The 25,144-nt window shown below is 50.5% G+C and overlaps 2 protein-coding genes across 2 annotated transcripts in view; one reads left to right on the top strand and one right to left on the bottom strand.

Moving 5' to 3' along the window:
• The first annotated feature begins 7,093 nt into the window (after positions 1–7,093).
• On the top strand, positions 7,094–21,636 carry selenbp1 (selenium binding protein 1). The gene is made up of 12 exons (XM_036135615.1): positions 7,094–7,200; positions 8,722–8,775; positions 9,159–9,271; positions 12,229–12,414; positions 16,686–16,806; positions 16,884–17,066; positions 18,751–18,932; positions 19,052–19,130; positions 19,208–19,329; positions 19,408–19,500; positions 21,167–21,285; positions 21,401–21,636. The coding sequence occupies exons 1-12, from the start codon at positions 7,197–7,199 to the stop codon at positions 21,561–21,563; spliced, it is 1,419 nt and encodes a 472-aa protein (XP_035991508.1). The 5' UTR covers positions 7,094–7,196; the 3' UTR covers positions 21,564–21,636.
• A 385-nt stretch (positions 21,637–22,021) lies between these two features.
• Positions 22,022–25,144, bottom strand: part of LOC110368147 (protein asteroid homolog 1-like) — a 38,770-nt gene continuing 35,647 nt past the window's right edge. The window contains exons 6-8 of the mRNA XM_036135614.1: positions 24,477–24,675; positions 23,951–24,062; positions 22,022–22,952 (exon numbers count right to left, since the gene is read on the bottom strand). Coding sequence (XP_035991507.1) covers positions 22,559–22,952; positions 23,951–24,062; positions 24,477–24,675 — 705 coding nt within the window. The 3' untranslated portion in view covers positions 22,022–22,558. The remainder of the gene's footprint in view (positions 22,953–23,950; positions 24,063–24,476; positions 24,676–25,144) is intronic.

Genomic DNA, 25,144 nt, shown 5'->3' with positions numbered 1-25,144 from the left:
GCCTGAACAGTGGAGGGAATGAACTCAGAAACTTCTTTAACAATCAGAAAATTATTAATATGTAGATAACATAAACTTTATCATCCCCACAGAGAGAAATTAATTAGTTTCAGAGGCCCGACGGGTTAAATGCGGCTCTAACGTAATTTATTGAGGACGTGGTGTCTCTGCATGTTGGGCCACCAGATGTCGCTGTGGAGCTCTGTGTTCACAATAATCAGTGGGACAGGATCGTTATTTCTAGGGTAATGTAAAAAAGACAGATTCCCCTACCAATAAAATTCTGTTATAAACATGTGTGTATAACCCTAACCCTAAGTCTGCCAGAAAACTAACAGCTCAGCAGCTAAATCCTCCTGAGGCTCTTTAATATCGGGCCCCATCAACGTTTGTTTAAATAATGAACATCTGAAATCTCACTGAGCATGCCCAGTACGCTCTCAGTAGACATAGTGGGGCAAAAATCCTACGGCCCCAAGCTGGAATCGTCCAATCAGAACGCTGGAAATGCAGACATTACGTTTAGGTTCTGCTGGATAGAGAGACTATCTAGACAAGGCAGATTTGTTAATATAGCACAATTCAGTAGGACAATGCAAAGTGCTTTACATGATTAAAATGTTGCAAAATAAAAACAGAATAAAAGCAAGTAAAAAAACTGTTGAAATAAAATGTAGGAAAATATAAACTAAAAGTAATCTAGTGATGGTAGTCCTTTCTGGCTCATTGAAGGATTGATGTGAATCTTTTCTGCTCAAAAAATGAACATTATCAGTGAGCCTTTATTTGTAATTTTATGTAAAAATGTAATTACATTTAGCTTATATAAAATGGATTTTCTAGTGTGTTTGGTTTATGCTAATTTATCTGTTTGAATTAAAATCGATCCAAGTCAGGTTCTATGCATCACAAAAGTTAGCTGCTGCTTATAGGTGATGAGTTTTTGTGCCATCATGCCAGAGACGCCCCTATTGAGGACAAATAAATAATTGGAAAAAATGTTGAATGATCATAAATAAAAAGTGGAGAAATGTACAAAGAATATATATAATATAAATATATATTTATAATAATCTAATATATGTAATAATATACAGTATAAGAATATATAAAAGAGACGTATTTTCTGCATTGCATGATAATGTCAGAGCAGAGGCCTAAATGGTGTAGAAGGATGCCGGTGAGATGATCTCCTCCTTTGATTGCTGCACAGAGAGTTTCTCACCAGGCTGCTGTGTAAAAGCACCAAGACTGAGAAAAAGATGCATTGATCTGCAGCAGTCCGTGTGTTTGTGACCCAGGCACCAGTTTATCTTTCAGATCTGTTTCCTCAAAGGGCTGTGAGCCGACAGCACTGCTGCTTTTTCTCCATTCGTGTCGGTCGTTTTGCTAAATCCAACAGCTTTATACAACCTGGTGAGAACACATTAATATGAAATAGATCAGGCAGTAAAATGACTGGTGAGTAAAAATAAATAAGCAAACCACAATAATGATGAAGATGTAAATAAGGTGCGTTCAGACATTCTGATGCTGCGTTTCATCATCATGACACATTTCTAATCAGTCTAATCAGTTAATTTCTCTCCTTTGATCACCAGCAGCCCCTTACTGGTGCTTTTCTTCTTCTACCATCAACCAATCACAGCCCTTGAAAGACAGCGTCACACCTGGCAACGGGGTCAACCACACCTCCTCACTAAGATAGAAATCTCTGTCGTTTCCTTCCTCAGAGCCGCTCTCAGCAGCATCTGAATCGCTCTGAAGCTCAGACCTGAAGCTGAGACTCCTTGGCAGGAATGTTTAGACTCTGGGGATACCATCCTGGTCTTCAGCTAGCCTCTGGAGAACCTGACTGCATGCTGAGGAGCTAATTCAGCCATTTATTCAGGGTGTTGGACCAGAGACACTTCTAAAAGCTGCAGGACACCGGGCCTTGACCAGAATTAAAGACCCCTGTTAAGGTGTGGTCTCACCGTCACTATGGAGACGACACTCAGCTCTACATCACCAGGTGACTATGAACCAGTTCAGGCTCTGAGGAAATAGAAGAAATCAATGCAGGATGAGACAAAATGTTATTTAAGAACGTAGAGAACATGGACTCGGTTCTGAAGTCCTTCCACTAAGACTAAGAACATAGAGAACATGGACCCGGTTCTGAAGTCCTTCCACTAAGACTAAGAACGTAGAGAACATGGACCCGGTTCTGAAGTCCTCACTAAGACTAAGAACGTAGAGAACATGGACCCGGTTCTGAAGTCCTCACTAAGACTAAGAACGTAGAGAACATGGACCCGGTTCTGAAGTCCTTCCACTAAGACTAAGAACATAGAGAACATGGACCCGGTTCTGAAGTCCTTCCACTAATACTAAGAACGTAGAGAACATGGACCCGGTTCTGAAGTCCTCACTAAGACTAAGAACGTAGAGAACATGGACCCGGTTCTGAAGTCCTCACTAAGACTAAGAACGTAGAGAACATGGACCCGGTTCTGAAGTCCTTCCACTAAGACTAAGAACGTAGAGAACATGGACCCGGTTCTAAAGTCCTTCTACTAAGACTAAGAACGTAGAGAACATGGACCCGGTTCTGAAGTCCTTCCACTAAGACTAAGAACGTAGAGAACATGGACCCGGTTCTGAAGTCCTCACTAAGACTAAGAACGTAGAGAACATGGACCCGGTTCTGAAGTCCTTCCACTAAGACTAAGAACGTAGAGAACATGGACCCGGTTCTAAAGTCCTTCTACTAAGACTAAGAACGTAGAGACCATGGACCCGGTTCTGAAGTCCTTCCACTAAGACTAAGAACGTAGAGAACACGGACCCGGTTCTGAAGTCCTTCCACTAAGACTAAGAACGTAGAGACCATGGACCCGGTTCTGAAGTCCTTCCACTAAGACTAAGAACGTAGAGACCATGGACCCGGTTCTGAAGTCCTTCCACTAAGACTAAGAACGTAGAGACCATGGACCTGGTTCTGAAGACCTCACTAAGACTAAGAACATAGGGAGAATTTCAAATTATATGGACACTACAATGGGAGAGTAAAGGAAGAACAAGAAGAGAGAGAGAGAAAAAAGAAAGAGAAGAGGTGAAAGAAAGAAGGGATAAAAGGGAGAGAATGATAAAATGTTCTCCGTCTGCTCCATCACCTGGAAAGAGATGCAAAAAGAACAGCACAACCAACAGACATAAAGCAACAGATACAATTGTGTAACACCTTGATACCATTGCTAAATTCAATTCAATTCAATTTATTTATATAGCGCCAAATCATGAAACATGTCATCTCAAGGCACTTTACAAAGTCAAGTTCAATCATATTATACAGATTGGGTCAGATTATACAGATTGGTCAAAAATGTCCTATATAAGGAACCAGTTGATTGCATCAAAGTCCCGACAAGCAGCATTCACTCCTGGGGAACCGTAGAGCCACAGGGAGAGTCGTCTGCATTGTACATGGCTTTGCAGCAATCCCTCATACTGAGCAAGTATGAAGCGACAGTGGAAAGAAAAACCACCCATTAACGGGAAGGAAAACCTCCGGCAGAACCGGGCTCAGTATGAACGGTCATCTGCCTCGACCGACTGGGGTTACAGAAGACAGAACAGAGACACAACAAGAGAAACAAAAAAGCACAGAAGCACACATTGATCTAGTAATCTGTTCTACATTAGATGGTAGTAGCGGGTGAGCCGTCTTCTCTGGATGATGTCACAGTTAACAGAACGCCAGACCAGGTGTACCTACTATGAAGAAAAAGAGAGAGAGCAAAAGTTAAAAGCTGAAATGACGACAGTCATTTCAATGTAATACAATGCAAAACTGGAGAACAGTAGAAATCAGTAGAGTGACAAAAATAGGCCCTGATGTCCTCCAGCAGCCTAAGCCTATAGCAGCACAACTATAGAGGTAGCTCAGGATAACATGAGCCACTCTAACTATAAGCTTTGTCAAAAAGGAAAGTTTTAAGATTAGTCTTAAAAGTAGACGGGGTGTCTGCCTCACGGACCAAAACTGGGAGTTGGTTCCACAGGAGAGGAGCCTGATAGCTAAAGGATCTGCCTCCCATTCTACTTTTAGAGACTCTAGGAACCACCAGCAGACCTGCAGTCTGAGAGCGAAGTGCTCTGTTAGGAACATACGGTGTAATCAGAGCTCTGATATATGATGGAGCTTGATTATTAAGGGCTTTATACGTTAGAAGAAGAATTTTAAATTCTATTCTTGATTTAACAGGAAGCCAATGAAGGGAAGCTAAAACAGGAGAAATATGATCCCTCTTGTTGATTTTCATCAGAACTCTTGCTGCAGCATTTTGGATCAGCTGAAGACTTTGAACTGCATTTTGTGGACTTCCTGATAGTAAAGAATTACAATAGTCCAGCCTTGAAGTAACAAATGCATGGACTAGTTTTTCAGCATCACTCCTGGACAGAATGTTTCTAATTTTGGCGATATTCCTGAGGTGAATAAAGGAAACTCTGGAAACCTGTTTAATATGGGATTTAAATGACATGTCTTGGTCAAAAATAACACCAAGATTTTTAACTTTATTACCAGAGGCCACTAAATCATATGTATTATTATTTAAGCTGACATGTGTAATGTGAAACCTGAAAAAAGAAAGTAAAAGAAAATAAATAAATTATAGGCTTTCTGTATATAAGTGAACATTTAATACCTGGGACCCAGCACCTGTGGGAGTTTGTGAGAGTGCACTAGTTTAGGTGAAAATTATACAAAAGGAAATAGTTCGATAGTGATTGTGGAGAACCGAAGACCCGCCTTCCCCGAGCACAGAGGCAGGAGTCAGGGGACCCATAACCCCGGACTCCCAAAGGGGCCCCCAAAGCAGGGCGCCCAGGAGGGGCCGACACAGGATACCTGCAACCCCCCCCCCCCCCCCCCCCCGAGGAAAGAGGAGAGACGACCCCGAGGAAATCCCCCAGCCACCGCAATGCCGACGCCCCCAAGAGCCGCGGAGACGAGCCCGTGGGCTCCGCCGGCAGCCAGCCGCGCTCAAGTGGTCCTGGCCATGGGCCCTGAGGGCCAGAGGCCCCGGGGGGCCCCGGCCGCCCCCCGGTTGGGCGTCGGCCCACTCCCGGCGGCTGGTCCGCGGGGCCTGCCCACCCGGGGGGCGGCCGGGGCCCCCCGGGTGGGCAGGCCCACCCGCCCCAAACCCGAGGCCCACCAATGCGCCAGAGGGCCAACACGACCCGTACGAGCCACCCAGCCAGAACCCCCCCTCACCCCCTAAATACCTAATAAGCCCCCTCCCTCCCCCGCCTTACCCTAGCCACCCATGCCCCCCGCCCCTCCTGGGGGGAGCGGAGGCATCAGCCCCAGACCTGGCAAGCCGCTGACTACCCATTGCAGCCCCCCGCCAAGACCCCGGACACAGTGGCCCGCACCTCCTCCAGGCCCCAGACTCCTTGCCGCCATCGGTGATCGGGGGTGTGCAGAAGACCCGATCCTCCCTACGCCTGCTCAGATGTTGTGTTGTTGCATGTTGTTCTCAAGTGCGTTTAAAAAACTGGGAGCGCCGAAGGGGATGCACGGCACAGCCCACCCACCCTTCTGAGGGAAGGTGGTGCCAGCGCCCCCCCCCCCCCCCCCCCCCCCCCCCGGGCAACTGCCCAGAACCCTCATTGTCTAAATGCGAGAGGAGGTGAAGGTAGCCGTCCGAGGTGAGGCTCACACAACATAAGCCTGCTTCGTAGCCCGGGGGCCAGGGAGAGTAGAGGTCTGCAAAGGGTCCGCTATTAAGACATGACAGTTTCCCGACACTTCAGTCACATAATAATTTCTCAGAAAGCCGACTCGAACAATTAAACAAATAATACTTTTAACACACGATTAACCCTTGCAAAGACAAGCGTTTATGTATTTAATTAGACCTCAGTGTCGAAAAACGGGATGTCATTGTGGCAAAAGCAGCATGTAACGGACAGCCAGGATATATGACATGAGTAAATCTATGCGCCACGGGAGTAGATAAATGAGCAGCACACATAATAATAATAATAATAATAATAATAATAATAATAATAATACACATGAGCTCCTTGTTAGCTATGAGGTCGACGTGCTCCCATAAAGAGATTTTCAACAGCTCACCTCTGGCTAGCCGGCTCTTCAGTTTGTCCATCTTTATTGACTGACCGGAACAGAAGTACGGAGCCCCAGAGGGGTCATTGCAAAATGTTTTGCATGTTGAGAGAATGTGCGCTCGTTTTACTACATTGTGACGTGCTGCGTAGCGTCTGCTTCCAAAGAAAAAGAGAAATAAAAAGCTGTGCGCGTGAATGTTTTTCTGACCTGACCTAACTGAAAAATCATGAATACATAAAACCAACTTTATCAGTGTACAGCCTGAGCCCCACTCCAGCTATTCATTGAATTTAAGGCCAGAATCTGCATATTGTGTCGGGTCCCGACGGGCTTGCAGGCCACTAGGGGAGAGGCCGCAGGGCCCGCCAGCCAACCACCCACCAAGCCTACTGGCTTTACCCCCCCCCCCCAAAATAAATAAATAAATAAGAGGGGGGACCCTAAGAACGTAGAGAACTGGAACAAACTCCCAGAAAACTGTAAATCAGAGTTCCTTTAAATGTTTTAGTTTCTATCTGACCTGCTGTTTCACTGCAACGTTCCTCTGTAATGTTTTCTTTTCTACGTTCTGATCACGTTGAGTGTTCCTGTTACTGAAATGTGCTGCATGTAAACCAGCTGAATGTCTTCATTCTGGCCCCATAGGGCCTCAGTGTGAGTAGCTGCACAAACAGAACTCCCAGACCTCAGAGTGAACGCTTTTATTTATTTATGTGCTCATATTTTCTCTGCTGAAACCGTCGGGTTCTGGTCCTTCACTCATTCTGACAGTGGGGCCCCTGAGGCTGAGGCCCCTGAGGGCCTGACACTGCAGCAGCTTGTCTGGGACAAAGAAATGTTGGTATGTGGAGCCTTAGGGGCCGCTCTCTGCAATAAACTGTGAAAAAAATCTGCTTTCAGGAGCAAGACTTTGCAAAAGTTGGAGGGTCAACAGCCTCGTCCCCCCACCCCCCACCTCTGATTGGCTGGTTCCTGCTACATAAAGGAAGGCCGTCCCTCTTGGCTCCCCACAGGGGATCCAAACTTTGCTGAATCCAGGGTTGCAGGGTCAGCTTAAACCAGGAGCTCCAACATGGGTGAGTTTGTTTCAGCTGCTTTAATCTGCAGCTTTTTTTTGTCTTTGTCTGCTCTGACCTGCAGCTGCGTGTCCTGCTTCACGCCACGCTGCTCATGCCTCACGTTGTACCTGCTGCTCACAGCTGCCACCTTACAGGTGAGCCATGAGTGAAGTGTGAACGCGTTAAACTATAATCTCTGCTCATGCGATCAACAATCCTGCTGCTGTAACCTATCTGCAGGTCAAGGACACTGAGAAACTGGGCCGGTTCTGCTGCGAGTTGAAACACCTGCAGCAGAAAGTGGGACTAAAACTGGGACAGGTTGCAGCTGCAGCTTAATAAAATTGCTCCACAGCAATGAGAACGTTACTATAGCTGAGAACGTTTCAAACAGAAGCTTATTGCTAATCAACATTCCTGGGTCATGTTCTGATCGGGTTCTGGTGCTGCGGTGAAGCAGGAGACGGGTCGGTTCTGAGGCGGCAGCTGCAGTGTGTGGTCTCAGTGGGAATCTCAGCAGATCCTCAGGTCTGAAGGATTTTTCCATTTTCTGCCGAGCCAAGAAATCTCTGGACTTTGGAAGGCAGCCATAAAGAAAGGCCTGGGGGGGGGGGGTACGTAACCCTCTTTGTCAGAATCAGTCGAGTCCTGCAGGAACCGGTTCTGGTCCGATAGTTTGGTAACAGCTGAGATGATTGCAGCCGGGGCCCCTGGGGGCCAGATATGAACTAACTCATCATTTTAGCTGTTTTATACTTCTATCAGGTTTTATTATTATTATTATTATTATTATTATTATTATTATTATTATTATTATTATTAAACACACTAGTTGCTGTTGTGTTGTATAAAAAAAGAAAATAAGCCGTTTTTGGCCCCGGTGGGCGGGGCTAGACCTGGTTTGTTGAGGGGCCCAGAAGAGCCAGTGTGTGTGTGTGTGTGTGTGTGTGTGTGTGGGGGGGGGGGGGGTTCTCAAACAATCATTTTCAATGTCTAAACAATAAATATATTTAGGTACATGTTGGGCACAAAGGAGATGAGATTATTGTGTAATTTTAGTTTATTATAACCAAAATCAAGCAGCATTGATGATAATTCTGAACATGCTTCTTCCTCTCCAGCCACAGCTCCTGTGTTACGCCTTTATTTCTGCATGTTTGTCCAGATGGTCGTCGTGTTATTCGTCTTTTCTTCTTTCTGCTCAGTTGTGGGAAGCAGCTGCTTCACTTTGACCCAGTTATGATGATCGTTTGTGAAAAGTTGAGGAGGAAAAGTCTGGAGCTTGATGCACGGCCCGTCCTGAGCGTGCCCAGTCCATGACAGCTCTGTAGTTCAGATAAATCTCTGTAAAAACAGTTCTTAGTGAAGCAGAGGTGCTGCTGCAGAGCCTGGAGGAACATCTCTGTTCCTCCAGGCTCTGCAGCATGAGAAGATCTAAAGCCGAGGACCTGTTGGAGCTCAGGCGGAGCGCCGGGGTTCTTCCTGGTCCGATAAGCGCCTGGTGGTCGGCTGCTGACTCTGGATTTCTTTGTTTTCCAGCCAAGTGTTCAGGATGTGGACCAGGATACCGCAGCCCGCTGGAGGCCATGAAGGGTGAGTCTTTTCCTGACCGGGGTCTCCGGTTCATCCGTTGGTCGGTGGAGGTCAGGGAGGCTGAAGGACTAGTCCAGATCTGCTCATGTGTCTGGTTCTGGTGCAGTCAGTAACTGTTAAAATGTGCTGAGCTGTGGTGCTGCTCCATTGGCTGCTTGGTTCAGGGACAGACGGAACCACAGACAAACATTTTAATAAAACTGTAAAAAATAGTTTCACTAAATATCTCATTAAGTATCCAAACAGGACAAACTGGTCCCTTCCACAGGAAACACCCTTTCACAATAAAACCACCTGTTGGATGTGATTGGTGCAATCAGAGCGCTGCACCTGGCCAGGTGTTCTCAGCAGGTGAACTTTCCTGCTTCCTCTGTTTTCTGAAGGACCTCGGGAGGAGATCGTCTACCTGCCCTGCATCTACCGCAGCACCGGCATCCAGAAACCCGACTACCTGGCCACCGTCGACGTTAATCCCCAGTCGCCCACCTACTGCCAGGTAGGACAAGCACCTGGATCTGGTTCTGGTTCTGCTGACTGAATTTCTCAGTATGTCAGTTTCCTTCTCTGTACATCCACATCAGAACCAAAGCTTTGTACAACTGGAACTTATCTAAATGTCTCAATTCAACCAATAAACCACAAAAGCAGAGATCATTCAGCAGCTAAGTTCCTCCTCCTGCTGCCTTCATGTTCTCCCCACAGCGTTCTTTAAGAACGTTCTCCCTGTCATAGCGTCTGATCTGACTCAGATAATAAACACGTCCCTTCTGTCAGGAGTTTTCCCCCAGTCCCTAAAAACAGCAATTATCAAACCACTGCTGAAAAAGAACAATTTAGACAAACTTCTCCTCCAGAACTTCAGGCCCATCTCAAACCTCCTTTATCAGTAAGATTATAGAAAAAGCTGAGTTTCAACAATTAAACACCTTCTTAACAACGACCAGCCGCTTTGATGTTCTCCAGTCAGGTTTCCTCACCACAGTACAGAGACCGCCCTGATCAAGGTGCTGGTTCTGTTGGACCTCAGAACCTCAGTGCTGGTTCTGTTGGACCTCAGAACCTCAGTTCTGGTTCTGATGGACCTCAGAACCTCAGTGCTGGTTCTGATGGACCTCAGAACCTCAGTGCTGGTTCTGATGGACCTCAGTGCTGGTTCTGTTGGACCTCAGAACATCAGTGCTGGTTCTGATGGACCTCAGAACCTCAGTGCTGGTTCTGATGGACCTCAGTGCTGGTTCTGATGGACCTCAGAACATCAGTGCTGGTTCTGTTGGACCTCAGAACCTCAGTGCTGGTTCTGTTGGACCTCAGAACCTCAGTGCTGGTTCTGATGGACCTCAGTGCTGGTTCTGTTGGACCTCAGAACCTCAGTGCTGGTTCTATTGGACCTCAGAACCACCGTGCTGGTTCTGGTGGACCTCAGAACATCAGTGCTGGTTCTGTTGGACCTCAGTGCTGGTTCTGTTGGACCTCAGTGCTGGTTCTGGTGGACCTCAGAACCTCAGTGCTGGTTCTATTGGACCTCAGAACCTCAGTGCTGGTTCTGATGGACCTCAGTGCTGGTTCTGATGGCCCTCAGAACCTCAGTGCTGGTTCTGTTGGACCTCAGTGCTGGTTCTATTGGACCTCAGAACCACCATGCTGGTTCTGATGGACCTCAGAACCTCAGTGCTGGTTCTGTTGGACCTCAGAACCTCAGTGCTGGTTCTGTTGGACCTCAGTGCTGGTTCTATTGGACCTCAGAACCACCGTGCTGGTTCTGTTGGACCTCAGAACATCAGTGCTGGTTCTGGTGGACCTCAGAACCTCAGTGCTGGTTCTGTTGGACCTCAGTGCTGGTTCTGTTGGACCTCAGTGCTGGTTCTGATGGACCTCAGAACCTCAGTGCTGGTTCTGTTGGACCTCAGAACCTCAGTGCTGGTTCTGATGGACCTCAGTGCTGGTTCTGATGGACCTCAGAACCTCAGTGCTGGTTCTATTGGACCTCAGAACCACCATGCTGGTTCTGATGGACCTCAGAACCTCAGTGCTGGTTCTGTTGGACCTCAGTGCTGGTTCTATTGGACCTCAGAACCACCGTGCTGGTTCTGTTGGACCTCAGAACATCAGTGCTGGTTCTGGTGGACCTCAGAACCTCAGTGCTGGTTCTGATGGACCTCAGTGCTGGTTCTGTTGGACCTCAGAACCACCGTGCTGGTTCTGTTGGACCTCAGTGCTGGTTCTGTTGGACCTCAGTGCTGGTTCTGATGGACCTCAGAACCTCAGTGCTGGTTCTGTTGGACCTCAGAACCTCAGTGCTGGTTCTGATGGACCTCAGTGCTGGTTCTGATGGACCTCAGAACCTCAGTGCTGGTTCTGATGGACCTCAGAACCTCAGTGCTGGTTCTATTGGACCTCAGAACCACCATGCTGGTTCTGATGGACCTCAGAACCTCAGTGCTGGTTCTGTTGGACCTCAGAACCTCAGTGCTGGTTCTGTTGGACCTCAGTGCTGGTTCTATTGGACCTCAGAACCACCGTGCTGGTTCTGTTGGACCTCAGAACATCAGTGCTGGTTCTGGTGGACCTCAGAACCTCAGTGCTGGTTCTGATGGACCTCAGTGCTGGTTCTGTTGGACCTCAGTGCTGGTTCTGATGGACCTCAGAACCTCAGTGCTGGTTCTGTTGGACCTCAGAACCTCAGTGCTGGTTCTGATGGACCTCAGTGCTGGTTCTGGTGGACCTCAGAACCTCAGTGCTGGTTCTGTTGGACCTCAGAACCTCAGTGCTGGTTCTGATGGACCTCAGAACCTCAGTGCTGGTTCTGGTGGACCTCAGAATCTCAGTGCTGGTTCTGGTGGACCTCAGAACCTCAGTGCTGGTTCTGGTGGACCTCAGTGCAGCATTGATGCTGTGGATCACTCCATCCTGGTAGAACATCTGGAGAACTGGGTCGGTCTCTCTGCTGCAGCTCTCCACTGGTTTAAATCCTACTTAAAGGACTTTTAGTGTCAGCAGGTAACTTTACATCAGAGATGACATAAATCACATGTGGGGTTCTCCAAGGTTCCATCCTGGGTTCCTCCTGTTCTAGATCTACATGCTCCTCTAGCTCAGATGATAAACATCATCAGCTACCATCACTATGCAGACGACACACAGCTCTACATCACCATGTCACCAGGTGACTATGAACCAGTTCAGCCTCTGAGGAAATAGAAGAAATCAATGCAGGAGGAGACAAAATGTTCTTTAACTGAATAAAAACTAAACTGAAGGAATAATTTCTGGACCAATAGAGGAGAGATCCAGAGTTAGCTCACAGCTTCAGCTGCTTCAGCTAGGAACCACTGATCAGGCCTGAAACCTGGGAGTAGTGATGGACTCAGACCTGAACCTCCATCTGAAGATAATTGTTCCTCCTCTGATCAGGATCAGTTGTTCCTAAATCCTTCATGAGTTCTATCTCTGCAGGTCATCCACCGGCTGCCGATGCCCAACCTGAAGGACGAGCTGCATCACTCCGGCTGGAACGCCTGCAGCAGCTGCTTCGGCGACTCGTCCAAGACCCGAAACCGCCTGATCCTGCCGTCCCTGATCTCCTCCAGGATCTACGTGATCGACGTCGGGACCGACCCCAGAGCTCCCAAAATCCACAAGGTCTGCAGCTGCAACGGCAACACGCAGGGAACACGCAGCAGAGAACACGCAGCAGGGAACACGCAGCAGGGAACACGCAGCAGGGAACACGCAGCAGGGAACACGCAGCAGGGAACACGCAGCAGAGAACACGCAGCAGGGAACACGCAGCAGGGAACACGCAGCAGGGAACACGTAGCAGGGAACACGTAGCAGGGAACACGCAGCAGAGAACACGCAGCAGAGAACACGCAGCAGGGAACACGCAGCAGAGAACACGCAGCAGGGAACACGCAGCAGGGAACACGCAGCAGGGAACACGCAGCAGGGAACACGTAGCAGGGAACACGTAGCAGAGAACACTCAGCAGGGAACAAGCAGCAGGGAACAAGCAGCAGGGAACATGCAGCAGGGAACACGCAGCAGGGAACACGCAGCAGGGAACATGCAGCAGGGAACACGCAGCAGGGAACACGCAGCAGGGAACACGTAGCAGGGAACACGTAGCAGAGAACACTCAGCAGGGAACAAGCAGCAGGGAACAAGCAGCAGGGAACATGCAGCAGGGAACACGCAGCAGGGAACACGCAGCAGGGAACACGCAGCAGGGAACAAGCAGCAGGGAACATGCAGCAGGGAACACGCAGCAGGGAACAAGCAGCAGGGAACATGCAGCAGGGAACACGCAGCAGGGAACACGCAGCAGGGAACACGCAGCAGGGAACACGCAGCAGGGAACACGCAGCAGGGAACACGCAGCAGGGAACACGCAGCAGGGAACACGCAGCAGGGAACATGCAGCAGGGAACACGTAGGAGGGAACACGCAGCAGAGAACACGCAGCAGAGAACACGCAGCAGGGAACACGCAGCAGGGAACATGCAGCAGGGAACAAGCAGCAGGGAACACGCAGCAGAGAACATGCAGCAGGGAACACGCAGCAGAGAACACGCAGCAGAGAACACGCAGCAGGGAACACGCAGCAGGGAACACGCAGCAGGGAACATGCAGCAGAGAACACGCAGCAGAGAACACGCAGCAGGGAACACGCAGCAGGGAACACGCAGCAGGGAACACGCAGCAGGGAACACGCAGCAGGGAACACGCAGCAGGGAACACGCAGCAGGGAACACGGAGCAGGGAACACGAAGCAGGGAACACGAAGCAGGGAACACGAAGCAGGGAACACGCAGCAGGCGAGATGCAGCAGGGAACACGCAGCAGGGAACACGCAGCAGGGAACATGCAGCAGGGAACATGCAGCATGGAACATGCAGCATGGAACACGCAGCAGGGAACACGCAGCAGGGAACACGCAGCAGGCGAGATGCAGCAGGGAACATGCAGCAGGGAACACGCAGCAGGGAACATGCAGCAGGGAACACGCAGCAGGGAACACGCAGCAGGGAACACGCAGCAGGGAACACGCAGCAGGGAACACGAAGCAGGGAACACGAAGCAGGGAACACGCAGCAGGCGAGATGCAGCAGGGAACACGCAGCAGGGAACACGCAGCAGGCGAGATGCAGCAGGGAACATGCAGCAGGGAACACGCAGCAGGGAACATGCAGCAGGGAACACGCAGCAGGGAACACGCAGCAGGGAACACGCAGCAGGGAACACGCAGCAGGGAACACGAAGCAGGGAACACGAAGCAGGGAACACGCAGCAGGCGAGATGCAGCAGGGAACACGCAGCAGGGAACACGCAGCAGGGAACATGCAGCAGGGAACATGCAGCAGGGAACACGCAGCAGGGAACACGCAGCAGGGAACATGCAGCAGGGAACATGCAGCAGGGAACACGTAGGAGGGAACACGCAGCAGAGAACACGCAGCAGAGAACACGCAGCAGGGAACACGCAGCAGGGAACATGCAGCAGGGAACAAGCAGCAGGGAACACGCAGCAGAGAACATGCAGCAGGGAACACGCAGCAGAGAACACGCAGCAGAGAACACGCAGCAGGGAACACGCAGCAGGGAACATGCAGCAGGGAACAAGCAGCAGGGAACACGCAGCAGAGAACATGCAGCAGAGAACACGCAGCAGAGAACACGCAGCAGGGAACATGCAGCAGGGAACACGCAGCAGGGAACACGCAGCAGGGAACATGCAGCAGGGAACATGCAGCAGGGAACACGTAGGAGGGAACACGTAGGAGGGAACACGCAGCAGAGAACACGCAGCAGGGAACACGCAGCAGGGAACATGCAGCAGGGAACAAGCAGCAGGGAACACGCAGCAGAGAACATGCAGCAGAGAACACGCAGCAGAGAACACGCAGCAGGGAACACGCAGCAGGGAACACGCAGCAGGGAACACGCAGCAGGGAACACGCAGCAGGGAACACGCAGCAGGGAACACGGAGCAGGGAACACGAAGCAGGGAACACGCAGCAGGCGAGATGCAGCAGGGAACACGCAGCAGGGAACACGCAGCAGAGAACACGCAGCAGGCGAGATGCAGCAGGGAACACGCAGCAGGGAACACGCAGCAGAGAACACGCAGCAGAGAACACGCAGCAGAGAACACGCAGCAGGGAACACGCAGCAGGGAACATGCAGCAGGGAACAAGCAGCAGGGAACACGCAGCAGAGAACATGCAGCAGAGAACACGCAGCAGAGAACACGCAGCAGGGAACACGCAGCAGGGAACACGCAGCAGGGAACACGCAGCAGGGAACACGGAGCAGGGAACACGGAGCAGGGAACACGAAGCAGGGAACACGCAGCAGGCGAGATGCAGCAGGGAACACGCAGCAGGGAACACGCAGCAGGGAACATGCAGCAGGGAACATGCAGCATGGAACATGCAGCATGGAACACGCAGCAGGGAACACGCAGCAGGGAACACGCAGCAGGCGAGATGCAGCAGGGAACATGCAGCAGGGAACACGCAGCAGGGAACATGCAGCAGGGAACACGCAGCAGGGAACACGCAGCAGGGAACACGCAGCAGGGAACACGCAGCAGGGAACACGCAGCAGGGAACACGGAGCAGGGAACACGAAGCAGGGAACACGAAGCAGGGAACACGCAGCAGGCGAGATGCAGCAGGGAACACGCAGCAGGGAACACGCAGCAGGGAACATGCAGCAGGGAACATGCAGCATGGAACATGCAGCATGGAACACGCAGCAGGGAACACGCAGCAGGGAACATATAGAACTGTGTAAATAAGCAGAGCCCTATGATTATTTAATGACATGGGTATGTGACCCTGGAAGCAGCAGCGGCTGTTAGAGGACAGGAGCAGGAGGTTCATCCAGAGTTCAGTGTGGATCATGAACACAATCTGGTCCCTCCTAATCCAAACATTTATGTTTCTGTTGCTGATAAACATCTGAACCCAACAATTCTGTATGGTTCTGGTTTTGTTCCAACAGCAAAGAATGAGCAGCTGCTGTTTCCATCTGAAGAAATAGTTCTGTTCTCCCCCCATCAGAACCTGGACCTGCTCCAGGGAGTGAAGCAGGCAGAACCTCCCACTCTGGAGATGCTGGGTGGGAGGACCTTGGCTCCGGGCCTCACCAACCACATAGCTTCTCTGTGCTTGCAGCTCCTGTCCACATGTTTGTTGAAAGAACCAGAAACCTCCAGATGTGGAGTATCCAACCCATGTGGACTAGATATCTGGGGACTTTGACATGAGGTCCAGTCTGGCCGTCTGTGCTAGAAACCAGAACCAGTGTGGACCGGTTTTACGGATCGGTCTCCACTGGTTTGTCCTGAATCTGTTTCCACTGAACTTTAAGCTGAAGACACAAACAGCCAAGAGAAGAAGATCCAGCTCTGCTGCAGCCATGACCTGCAGGGCTTTATGGACCTCATCGCCACCTGCTGGTGCAACGTTGGTACTGCATCGTGTCTACGGAACCCCTGTGGGGGCCGAGGTGGGGGGGGGGAGGGTAGCAGCTCTACTAAATAATTTATTTTAAATGTGATATTCTGTATGCAACGTTCAAAATGAGACATGATTTCTGCTCCCACCGTCAGAGGACACATCCATCCACTCTCTGCAGAGGGGAGGTGGGGGGGGGGGGGGCAGACAACCAGATTTAGACCAATAACCCCAACATCCATGTCTGGGACTGTGGGAGGAAGCTAGAGTACCCAGGGAGAACCCACACACACAGGGGGGATCCAGTTTCTGACCCAGACTGGACTTTCTACCTGAGCATGTTGATGTCAGCAGTACTGTGGTGGTTCTGGGTGGCTGGACTCGGATGTCGTGGTGTTTCTGAAGGTCCTGGAGGTTCTGAAGCAGCTGAGGTTCTGTTTGTGTGTTCAGATAGTGGAGCCCATCGATGTGTACTGGAAGTGCGGCCTGGCCAACCCTCACACCAGCCACTGCCTGGGCAGCGGGCAGATCATGATCAGCTGCATGGGCGAGCCGGCAGGCGGAGGAAAAGGTAAGACCTGCGTCACGAGCCGGGTCAGAACCCCATGCCGCACAGCAGAACCTGACTGTCCTTCTGCTGAGACGCAGGTGGCTTCGTTCTGCTGGACGGTGAGACCTTTGAGGTGGTCGGTAACTGGGAGCATCCGGGTGAGGCGGCACCGTTCGGGTACGACTTCTGGTACCAGCCCCGCCACAACGTGATGATCAGCACCGAGTGGGGAGCGCCCAAAGCTCTGGTCCACGGCTTCAACCCCGCTGACGTCAAGGAAGGTCAGTGTTCACCAACATGTCACCTCCCCAGTAAGACTCCTGCTCCAGATCCAGAGACAATCTGCTCCCTCCTGGAGTCCATGACCAACCCTAAGGCTCCTAACGGGGCTCCTAACGGGGCTCCTAACGGGGCTCCTAACGAGGCTCCTAACGGGGCTTCCAAAGAGGCTCCTAACGGGGCTCCCAACGAGGCTCCTAACGGGGCTCCTAACGAGGCTCCCAACGAGGCTCCTAACGAGGCTCCTAAAGAGGCTCCCAACGAGGCTCCTAACGAGGCTCCTAACGGGGCTCCTAACGGGGCTCCCAACGAGGCTCCTAACGAGGCTCCTAACGAGGCTCCTAAAGAGGCTCCCAACGAGGCTCCTAACGAGGCTCCTAACGGGGCTTCCAAAGAGGCTCCTAACGGGGCTCCTAACGGGGCTCCTAACGGGGCTCCTAACGGGGCTCCTAAAGAGGCTCCTAACGAGGCTCCTAACGAGGCTCCTAACGAGGCTCCTAACGAGGCTCCTAACGGGGCTCCTAACGAGGCTCCTAACGGGGCTCCTAACGGGGCTCCTAAAGAGGCTCCTAAAGAGGCTCCTAACGAGGCTCCTAACGGGGCTCCTAACGAGGCTCCTAAAGAGGCTACTAACGAGGCTCCTAAAGAGGCTCCTAACGGGGCTCCTAAAGAGGCTCCTAACGGGGCTCCTAACGGGACTCCTAACGAGGCTCCTAACGGGACTCCTAACGGGACTCCTAACGGGACTCCTAACGAGGCTCCTAACGAGGCTCCTAATGAGTCAAACTCAAAAGGTATTGAGGGCATTTTGTTGAAAGTGGCGCTGATGTTAGCCATTGAACCAACTAGTGCATCAATTGAAAGAAACAAAGAGTTAAAGTAAAGAGCTTCTAAATAGGCTCAATTTTCACAGAGCATCTATCCAGACATCTATTTTAACAAAATACCTGAAAATACTCCAGATCTTCCAAAACTGGTTTCTCTTGTTCTTTGGGGTCCAACTTTCCACTGATTTTTGGCACTAGTTGCTTTGGTTTCCCACACACAGGCTACTCAACGTTTAGATGCTCAATAAACATCTTAGGGACAAATTCCTCCTGATAGAGGAGCAACAGACAGGATTTCAGAGGGAAAATGAAGGATTTTAAAGCAGGTGTACCAGTTTCCTCCTGCATGTATTCAGTGTGATCAGCTTTATGAATGCAGTGCACTGGGTTCTGGTTCCTCACTAGATGGACCGGATCACATGTTCTGTGTGTGTTGAGTTGAACCCCAGTTTAAAAAATACGTAAACAGATCCAGAAATCTATCATTCAATTTAATTAAATCGCAGTGAAAGTCCGTCAGCACCACAGCTTTCCTTCACGTTGGTACCAGAAGAACCAGTAAAGTCTCTGGATCCAGGTGGGTTCTGGCGGCAGTTCTGGTGCCTCATGTATAAAGAATGCAGCTTTCTGAGGGACATCAGCGGCTCGGTCACTGCGGACGTCTGTCCCCAGACACGTTTAGTCTTTAAACCAGCAGAGCTGCTCGTTTTCATGCTGCGTTCGTTTTTATGCGTCCTGAGCGGTGCTTAAATATCCCATCGCAGGTTTTTAGAGCGGAAACACGCTTCGTACACGAGGCCCCTGGTCTCAGAGAGAACGGTAAGACTAAAGCCACCTGTTCTCCGGTTCTGTGTTCCAGGTCACTACGGCTCTTCCATCCATGTGTGGGACTGGACCACCCACAGGAAGCTGCAGACTCTGGACCTGGGAGAAGATGGCGGCATCCCTCTGGAGATCCGCTTCCTCCACGACCCAGACGCCACTGAGGGCTATGTGGGATGTGCTCTCCGTGGAAGTGTCTTCAGATTCTACAGGACTCAGGTCAGAGCCACAGGACCGATGAGGTTTCGCCGTAGTTTGGGTTGACACCAGGTGTTGTCCACCAGGTACTTCCTGTAGCACCTAATTCTCTTACGCTGATGATTCTGTCATTTCTCCAGAAAGGTGACTGGGCGGCAGAGAAGGTCATCAGTGTTCCCTGTAAGAAGGTGGAGGGATGGATGCTGCCGGAGATGCCAGGTGAGTCAGAACGTTTACCTGTCAGACTGGCTGACTGGCTGTGACTCTTCACCTCACCTGTCTGTCTGTCTGTGCAGGTCTCATCACTGACATCCTGATCTCATTGGACGATCGTTTCCTCTACTTCAGTAACTGGCTGCACGGTGACATCAGACAGTATGACATCACCGACCGCAGGAACCCCCGATTGGTTGGCCAGGTCTGACATCATCACGCCTGTCTGAAGTCTTACCTGTTCAGTGCCAGAGTGAAAGACTCACCTGTCTGCCTGTTACAGTTGTTCCTAGGAGGAAGCATCCTCAGTGACGGACCAGTCAAAGTCGTGGAGGACCCAGAAAAACAGGAGCAGCCCGCCCCACGCATCGTCAAGGTATCTCAGAGGCTCTACCTGTGTCAGTTTCACCTTTCTGTCACTTTTCTGTTTTAGTCTTACCTGTCTGTCTCTCACCTGTCTGTCTCTTACCTGCCTGTGTCTTACCTGTCCCACCTGTGTCTTACCTGCCTGTCTCTTACCTCTCCCACCTATCTCTCGCCTGTCTCTTACCTCTCCCACCTATCTCTCACCTGTCTCTTACCTGTCCCACCTGTCTCTTACCTGTCTGTCTCTTACCTGTCCCACCTGTCTCTTACCTGTCTGTCTCTTACCTGTCCCACCTGTCTCTTACCTGTCTGTCTCTTACCTGTCCCACCTGTCTCTTACCTGTCTGTCTCTTACCTGTCTGTCTCTTACCTCTCCCACCTGTCTCTCACCTGCCCGTCTCTTACCTGTCCCTCACCTGTCCCACCTGTCTCTCACCTGTCTGTCTCTCACCTGTCTGTCTCTTACCTGGCTGTCTCTCACCTGTCTGTCTCTTACCTTTCCCACCTGTCTCTCACCTGTCTGTCTCTTACCTTTCCCACCTGTCTCTCACCTGTCTGTCTCTTACCTTTCCCACCTGTCTCTCACCTGTCTGTCTCTTACCTTTCCCACCTGTCTCTCACCTTTCTGTCTCTCACCTGTCTGTCTCTTACCTCTCCCACCTGTCTCTCACCTGTCTGTCTCTTACCTGTCCCACCTGTCTCTCACCTGTCTGTCTCTCACCTGTCTCTCTTACCTGTCCCGTCTGTCTCTCACTTGTCTCTCTTACCTGTCCCGTCTGTCTCTTTCCTGCCTTTGTCTTACCTGTCTGTCTCTCACCTGTCTGTCTCTTACCTTTCCCACCTGTCTCTCACCTGTCTGTCTCTTACCTGCCTGTGTCTTACCTGCCTGTGTCTTACCTGCCTGTGTCTTACCTGCCTTTGTCTTACCTGTCTGTCTGTCTCTCACCTGTCTGTCTCTCACCTGTCTGTCTCTTACCTGCCTGTGTCTTACCTGCCTTTGTCTTACCTGTCTGTCTCTCACCTGTCTGTCTCTCACCTGTCTCTCTTACCTGTCCCGCCTGTCTCTCACCTGTCTGTCTCTTACCTGCCTGTGTCTTACCTGCCTTTGTCTTACCTGTCTGTCTCTACCTGTCCCACCTGTCTCTTACCTGCCTGTGTCTTACCTGTCCCACCTGTGTCTTACCTGTCCCACCTGTCTCTCACCTGTCTGTCTCTCACCTGTCTCTCTTACCTGTCCCGCCTGTCTCTCACCTGTCTGTCTCTCACCTGTCTCTCTTACCTGTCCCGCCTGTCTCTCACCTGTCTGTCTCTTACCTGCCTGTGTCTTACCTGCCTTTGTCTTACCTGTCTGTCTCTCACCTGTCTGTCTCTTACCTGCCTGTGTCTTACCTGCCTTTGTCTTACCTGTCTGTCTCTACCTGTCCCACCTGTCTCTTACCTGCCTGTGTCTTACCTGTCCCACCTGTGTCTTACCTGTCCCACCTGTCTCTTACCTGTCTGTCTCTCACCTGTCTGTCTCTTACCTGTCTGTCTCTCACCTGTCTGTCTCTCACCTGTCTCTCTTACCTGTCCCGTCTGTCTCTTACCTGCCTGTCTCTTACCTGCCTGTGTCTTACCTGCCTTTGTCTTACCTGTCTGTCTCTCACCTGCCTGTCTCTCACCTGTCTGTCTCTCAGGGGAAGCGTATCCCTGGAAGTCCTCAGATGCTGCAGCTCAGTCTGGACGGCCGGAGGCTTTATGTGACGACGTCTCTGTTCAGCGGCTGGGACAAACAGTTCTACCCTGACATGCTGAGGTACTGACCCGTGACCCGGCAGAACCTGCTGTCTGGGATGTCTGGGTCCAGACCAGAACCGCTGCTCGGCGGCCCTGAGAACCTGAGAACCTGAAGCTTGCTCTGTGTTTTGCAGAGAGGGCTCCGTCATGTTGCAGATCGACGTGGACTCGCACCACGGCGGCCTTTCTTTGAACGAGAACTTCCTGGTGGACTTCGGAAAGGAGCCCGACGGTCCGGCTCTGGCCCACGAGCTCCGGTACCCGGGAGGAGACTGCACCTCCGACATCTGGATCTGAACACGTCTGCAGCTGAAGCCGGGACCCGATCGGACCTGCTGTGATTCTGACCAATAAAATCTGTCTCCTCTCATCTCTGTAGCAGAATTTCAGATGTTCTGGTTGTTCACATGTTGGACTCGTCCTTAAAGCCCAGAGGTTCTGTTCAAACATCAGCCAGAAGTTCAACAGAACTCCTGGAAGCAGTCAGACAGAACCTCAGCCATCGGGCTTCTGCCTTCTGAACCCGGTACCGTCATGACAAAAAGTAAGTGCACCCTGTGACCACAGTGGCAGTTAAAGGGTGTGCTTTCTTTCCCTGCTGGCACCGTGAGGTCCGATCACCTGAACCAACACAGAACCAAACGAGTTCACAGTTAACTGAACTGGACTTCTGTGAGTCTGGAGCTCTTTTTCTGCGGATTTAAATAAAACCCTAAATGTCAGAACCTGAAGTGAAAATGAATTATTTTAAAAAGTGAAGCGATTAACTGATTCTTTATTTTGTGTAGAAGAACAAAGTGTGAGCTGAAGCTCTAAGCATCAGGATCCATGAACATTTATTCTAAAAAATCCATAAACATACCGTGTGCGTCTTCAAACCAAACATTTAGAAGTTTTTAAACCATAAGTCCGTTTTTGTCTCTTAATTGATCACGTGTTCCGTGCCTAGGCGCAGTACTCAAATGCACCAATAGATGTCAGTAACATGACAGATCTGTAGTCTTAGTAAACACAAGAAAATAACACAATAAAACAGCCTGTTCTGCGTCAGCTACAATTGAGTTAGATTTTTACTAAAGATAAAGAATAATAGAGGCATTAGATGGAGCAAAGGCAGATCAGAAAATCCCTGCAACTCAGTTTTTCAGCGTTTCGGCTACAAGCTTCTTCAGGACACGAGTCTTCCTGAAGAGAAATGAAACAATAAACCCCCCCGCTCCCTGCAGAGTCCTCAGCATCAGGAGGAGAAGATCCCAGCAGTGTTCAGAGGGAGGTCTGCAGCAGCAGCTCCATCAGAGGAGGTCCCAGCCCCGACACTCCTCCTTACGGGCCAGTTCTGGTTTGCTGCACCTGCTGCTCCTCTCCTTGGTTCTGTAGCGTGTTCTCACCAGGAGGTGCTCCTCCTGTGCTGCCATCGCTGTCTGAACTTCGTTCTCCGTCTCCTCGTCCTGGTGCTGCAGGTTGGTGCTCAGGTCCTTCAGGTCCTTCAGGTCCTGCTGCTGGTGGGTCGGCGCCTTCTGCAGGTTCTCTGAGGCCACCAGCACCCGCTGAGCCTGGGACTGGACCATGGAGAGCATGGTGCGGTAGAGCTTCTTGCTGGGCCCGTCACTCTTCAGCAAGGTCTTCAGTCTTCCACCGGTCCTCATCCTGTGGACCAGCTGGTGGACCAGCGTCCCCTGATACAACCTGGACCAAAACATGGGTTCAGATCATTTGCCTTCAGAACCGTGGTTCTGATCAGATCAAGGCGTTTGGTTCTCGTTACGCCCAGAGTGACTGAAAGGTTTATGGTGGTGAGAAACATCGGGACAGGTTCTGTTATGTCCACACCTCAGCTTTATCTCCACCGACCGTGATCTGTGCACCATGCGGCGTTCACTGGACTTCAGAACCTTCTGGGTCTGCTGCATGTTCTGAGATTTGGTGGGAACAAATGTGGGTCTGCTGGTTTCCAGTTTCAGAGCAAAAAGGATGAAACGGGGCGACTAGAGCTTTCAGAACCAGGGCCTGAAACGGATCAGGTGAAGGTAGATGATCACCTGGTTTTACCGACATGGGTCAATGATGGACTGACGGTACGGAGAACAATGTTCTCCAGACCCGACCAGCAGCTGGTGCTGACTCACGTTTACTGCAGGAACTTTTTCTACCAAAAGTATTTGTTTAAGTAACGCTGCTCTGAGTACTTCAGGTTCTGCTCTCTGGTTTCTTCACTGAAGATGTTCTAACCAGAACCAGGTTCTGGTGAAGTGGGACCTCTTGTATAAACACAATTTGTTCTGATGGTACGTTGTTCCAACTGCTCTGATTCTACAGAACATCTAATTATTCAGACAGGAAGCAGTTTGTCGTCTGCCTGATGACATCATCACTTGGTTCTTAGCTCTTCCTTTCCTAGTTTATAATAAATAAATATATATATATATATATATATATATATATATATATATATATATATATATATAGTGTATGTCATATATTTCATATCTTTTATGAGATAAAACGCCTGACACATCTTCTACATTCGCCACATCAATAATAAAAACAGACAGTCAGTCAGAACATTTGCCTGAAGAGAACTTTAAATAACGCCAGGACTGGAAGGAGAGCTGATGGACTGGATCTCTGCAGGATTTTCAGCAGAACCTGTTACAGAAACACCAGAACCTCAGGAAACATCTCACCGTGCGATGTCTGGTTCAGGCAGAGGGAAACCCAGCAGCTGGTTCAGGTGAATGGCGTCCTTCAGACACGCCTGCCACTGGTCCAGTTTCTGGTCCGGTTCTGCAAGCAGAGCTGCAACACAGACATGCAAAGAGCTGAAGAATGGAACGTGAAGCAGAGAAACATGCGGGTCGGTTCGGGCGGAGCCGCTCCTCAACCAACCAGCTTCCTGAAAACCACAATTAAAGAATTTTACTCCGTTTGAGATGAACCAGGAGCAGCACACAGACGTCAGGAAGTCTCTGATGCCACCTCAGATGTTTCTGCTTCCAGGGGGGGAAGTTCTGGCTTCAGGAAGAGTTGGTTGCATTCTGCAGATTTACCACCAGGTGTCACCCTTTAACTTCCTGATCAGAGTAAACCTCCAGGAATCTGTTCACAGCATCAAGTATTCAGTATAATCTACAGTTTAAGCTCCTGAAGGCGTTCTGACTGAAACCAAGGTTCTGCAGTGACCCGGTTCCAGCCCGGCCCGGCTGTAGCTACCTGTGGTGGGAGTGGGCGTGCTCTCGTTGCTCATCCCCTGCAGCAGCGCCTTCAGCAGGTCTGGAGGAGGCTGAGCTCTCTGCAGCCAGTAGCAGGTGACGGCTGCTGGGAGCTTCAGCCGAGGAGGCAGGAGGCCCAGAGACTCCTCGCTCACTCCCAGAGCTTCCAGTAAGACCCGCAGACGGTCCGACAGCGCCGCCTGGTGGTCAGCATGGAGGAGGAAGCGCGTCAGTGTTATCTGTGAGAGCTCTACTGAGACTCAGGTACAGGTGAGGACAGGAAGAGCAGAAGTAAGGATTCAATTCAATTCAATTCAATTTTATTTATATAGCGCCAAATCATGAAACATGTCATCTCAAGGCACTTTACAAAGTCAAGTTCAATCATATTATACAGATTGGGTCAGATTATACAGATTGGTCAAAAATTTCCTATATAAGGAAACCAGTTGATTGCATCAAAGTCCCGACAAGCAGCATTCACTCCTGGGGAACCGTAGAGCCACAGGAAGAGTCATCTGCATTGTACATGGCTTTGCTGCAATCCCTCATACTGAGCAAACATGAAGCGACAGTGGGAAGAAAAACCACCCATTAACGGGAAAAAAAACCTCCGGCAGAACCGGGCTCAGTATGAACGGTCATCTGCCTCGACCGACTGGGGTTACA

The sequence above is a fragment of the Fundulus heteroclitus genome, chromosome 3 (genome assembly GCF_011125445.2).
Source record: "Fundulus heteroclitus isolate FHET01 chromosome 3, MU-UCD_Fhet_4.1, whole genome shotgun sequence".
In the NCBI taxonomy this organism is placed as follows: Eukaryota; Metazoa; Chordata; class Actinopteri; order Cyprinodontiformes; family Fundulidae; genus Fundulus; species Fundulus heteroclitus.
Note: the sequence above shows the minus strand (reverse complement) of the source record. Positions and strands in the feature narration are given on the sequence as shown.

Excerpts from the sequence above, each read along its gene's own strand:
- selenbp1 (XM_036135615.1), top strand. Across the intron at positions 8,776-9,158 it reads CCCGCTGGAGGCCATGAAGG|GACCTCGGGAGGAGATCGTC; the intron begins GTGAGTCTTTTC and ends TGTTTTCTGAAG. Across the intron at positions 9,272-12,228 it reads AGTCGCCCACCTACTGCCAG|GTCATCCACCGGCTGCCGAT; the intron begins GTAGGACAAGCA and ends CTATCTCTGCAG.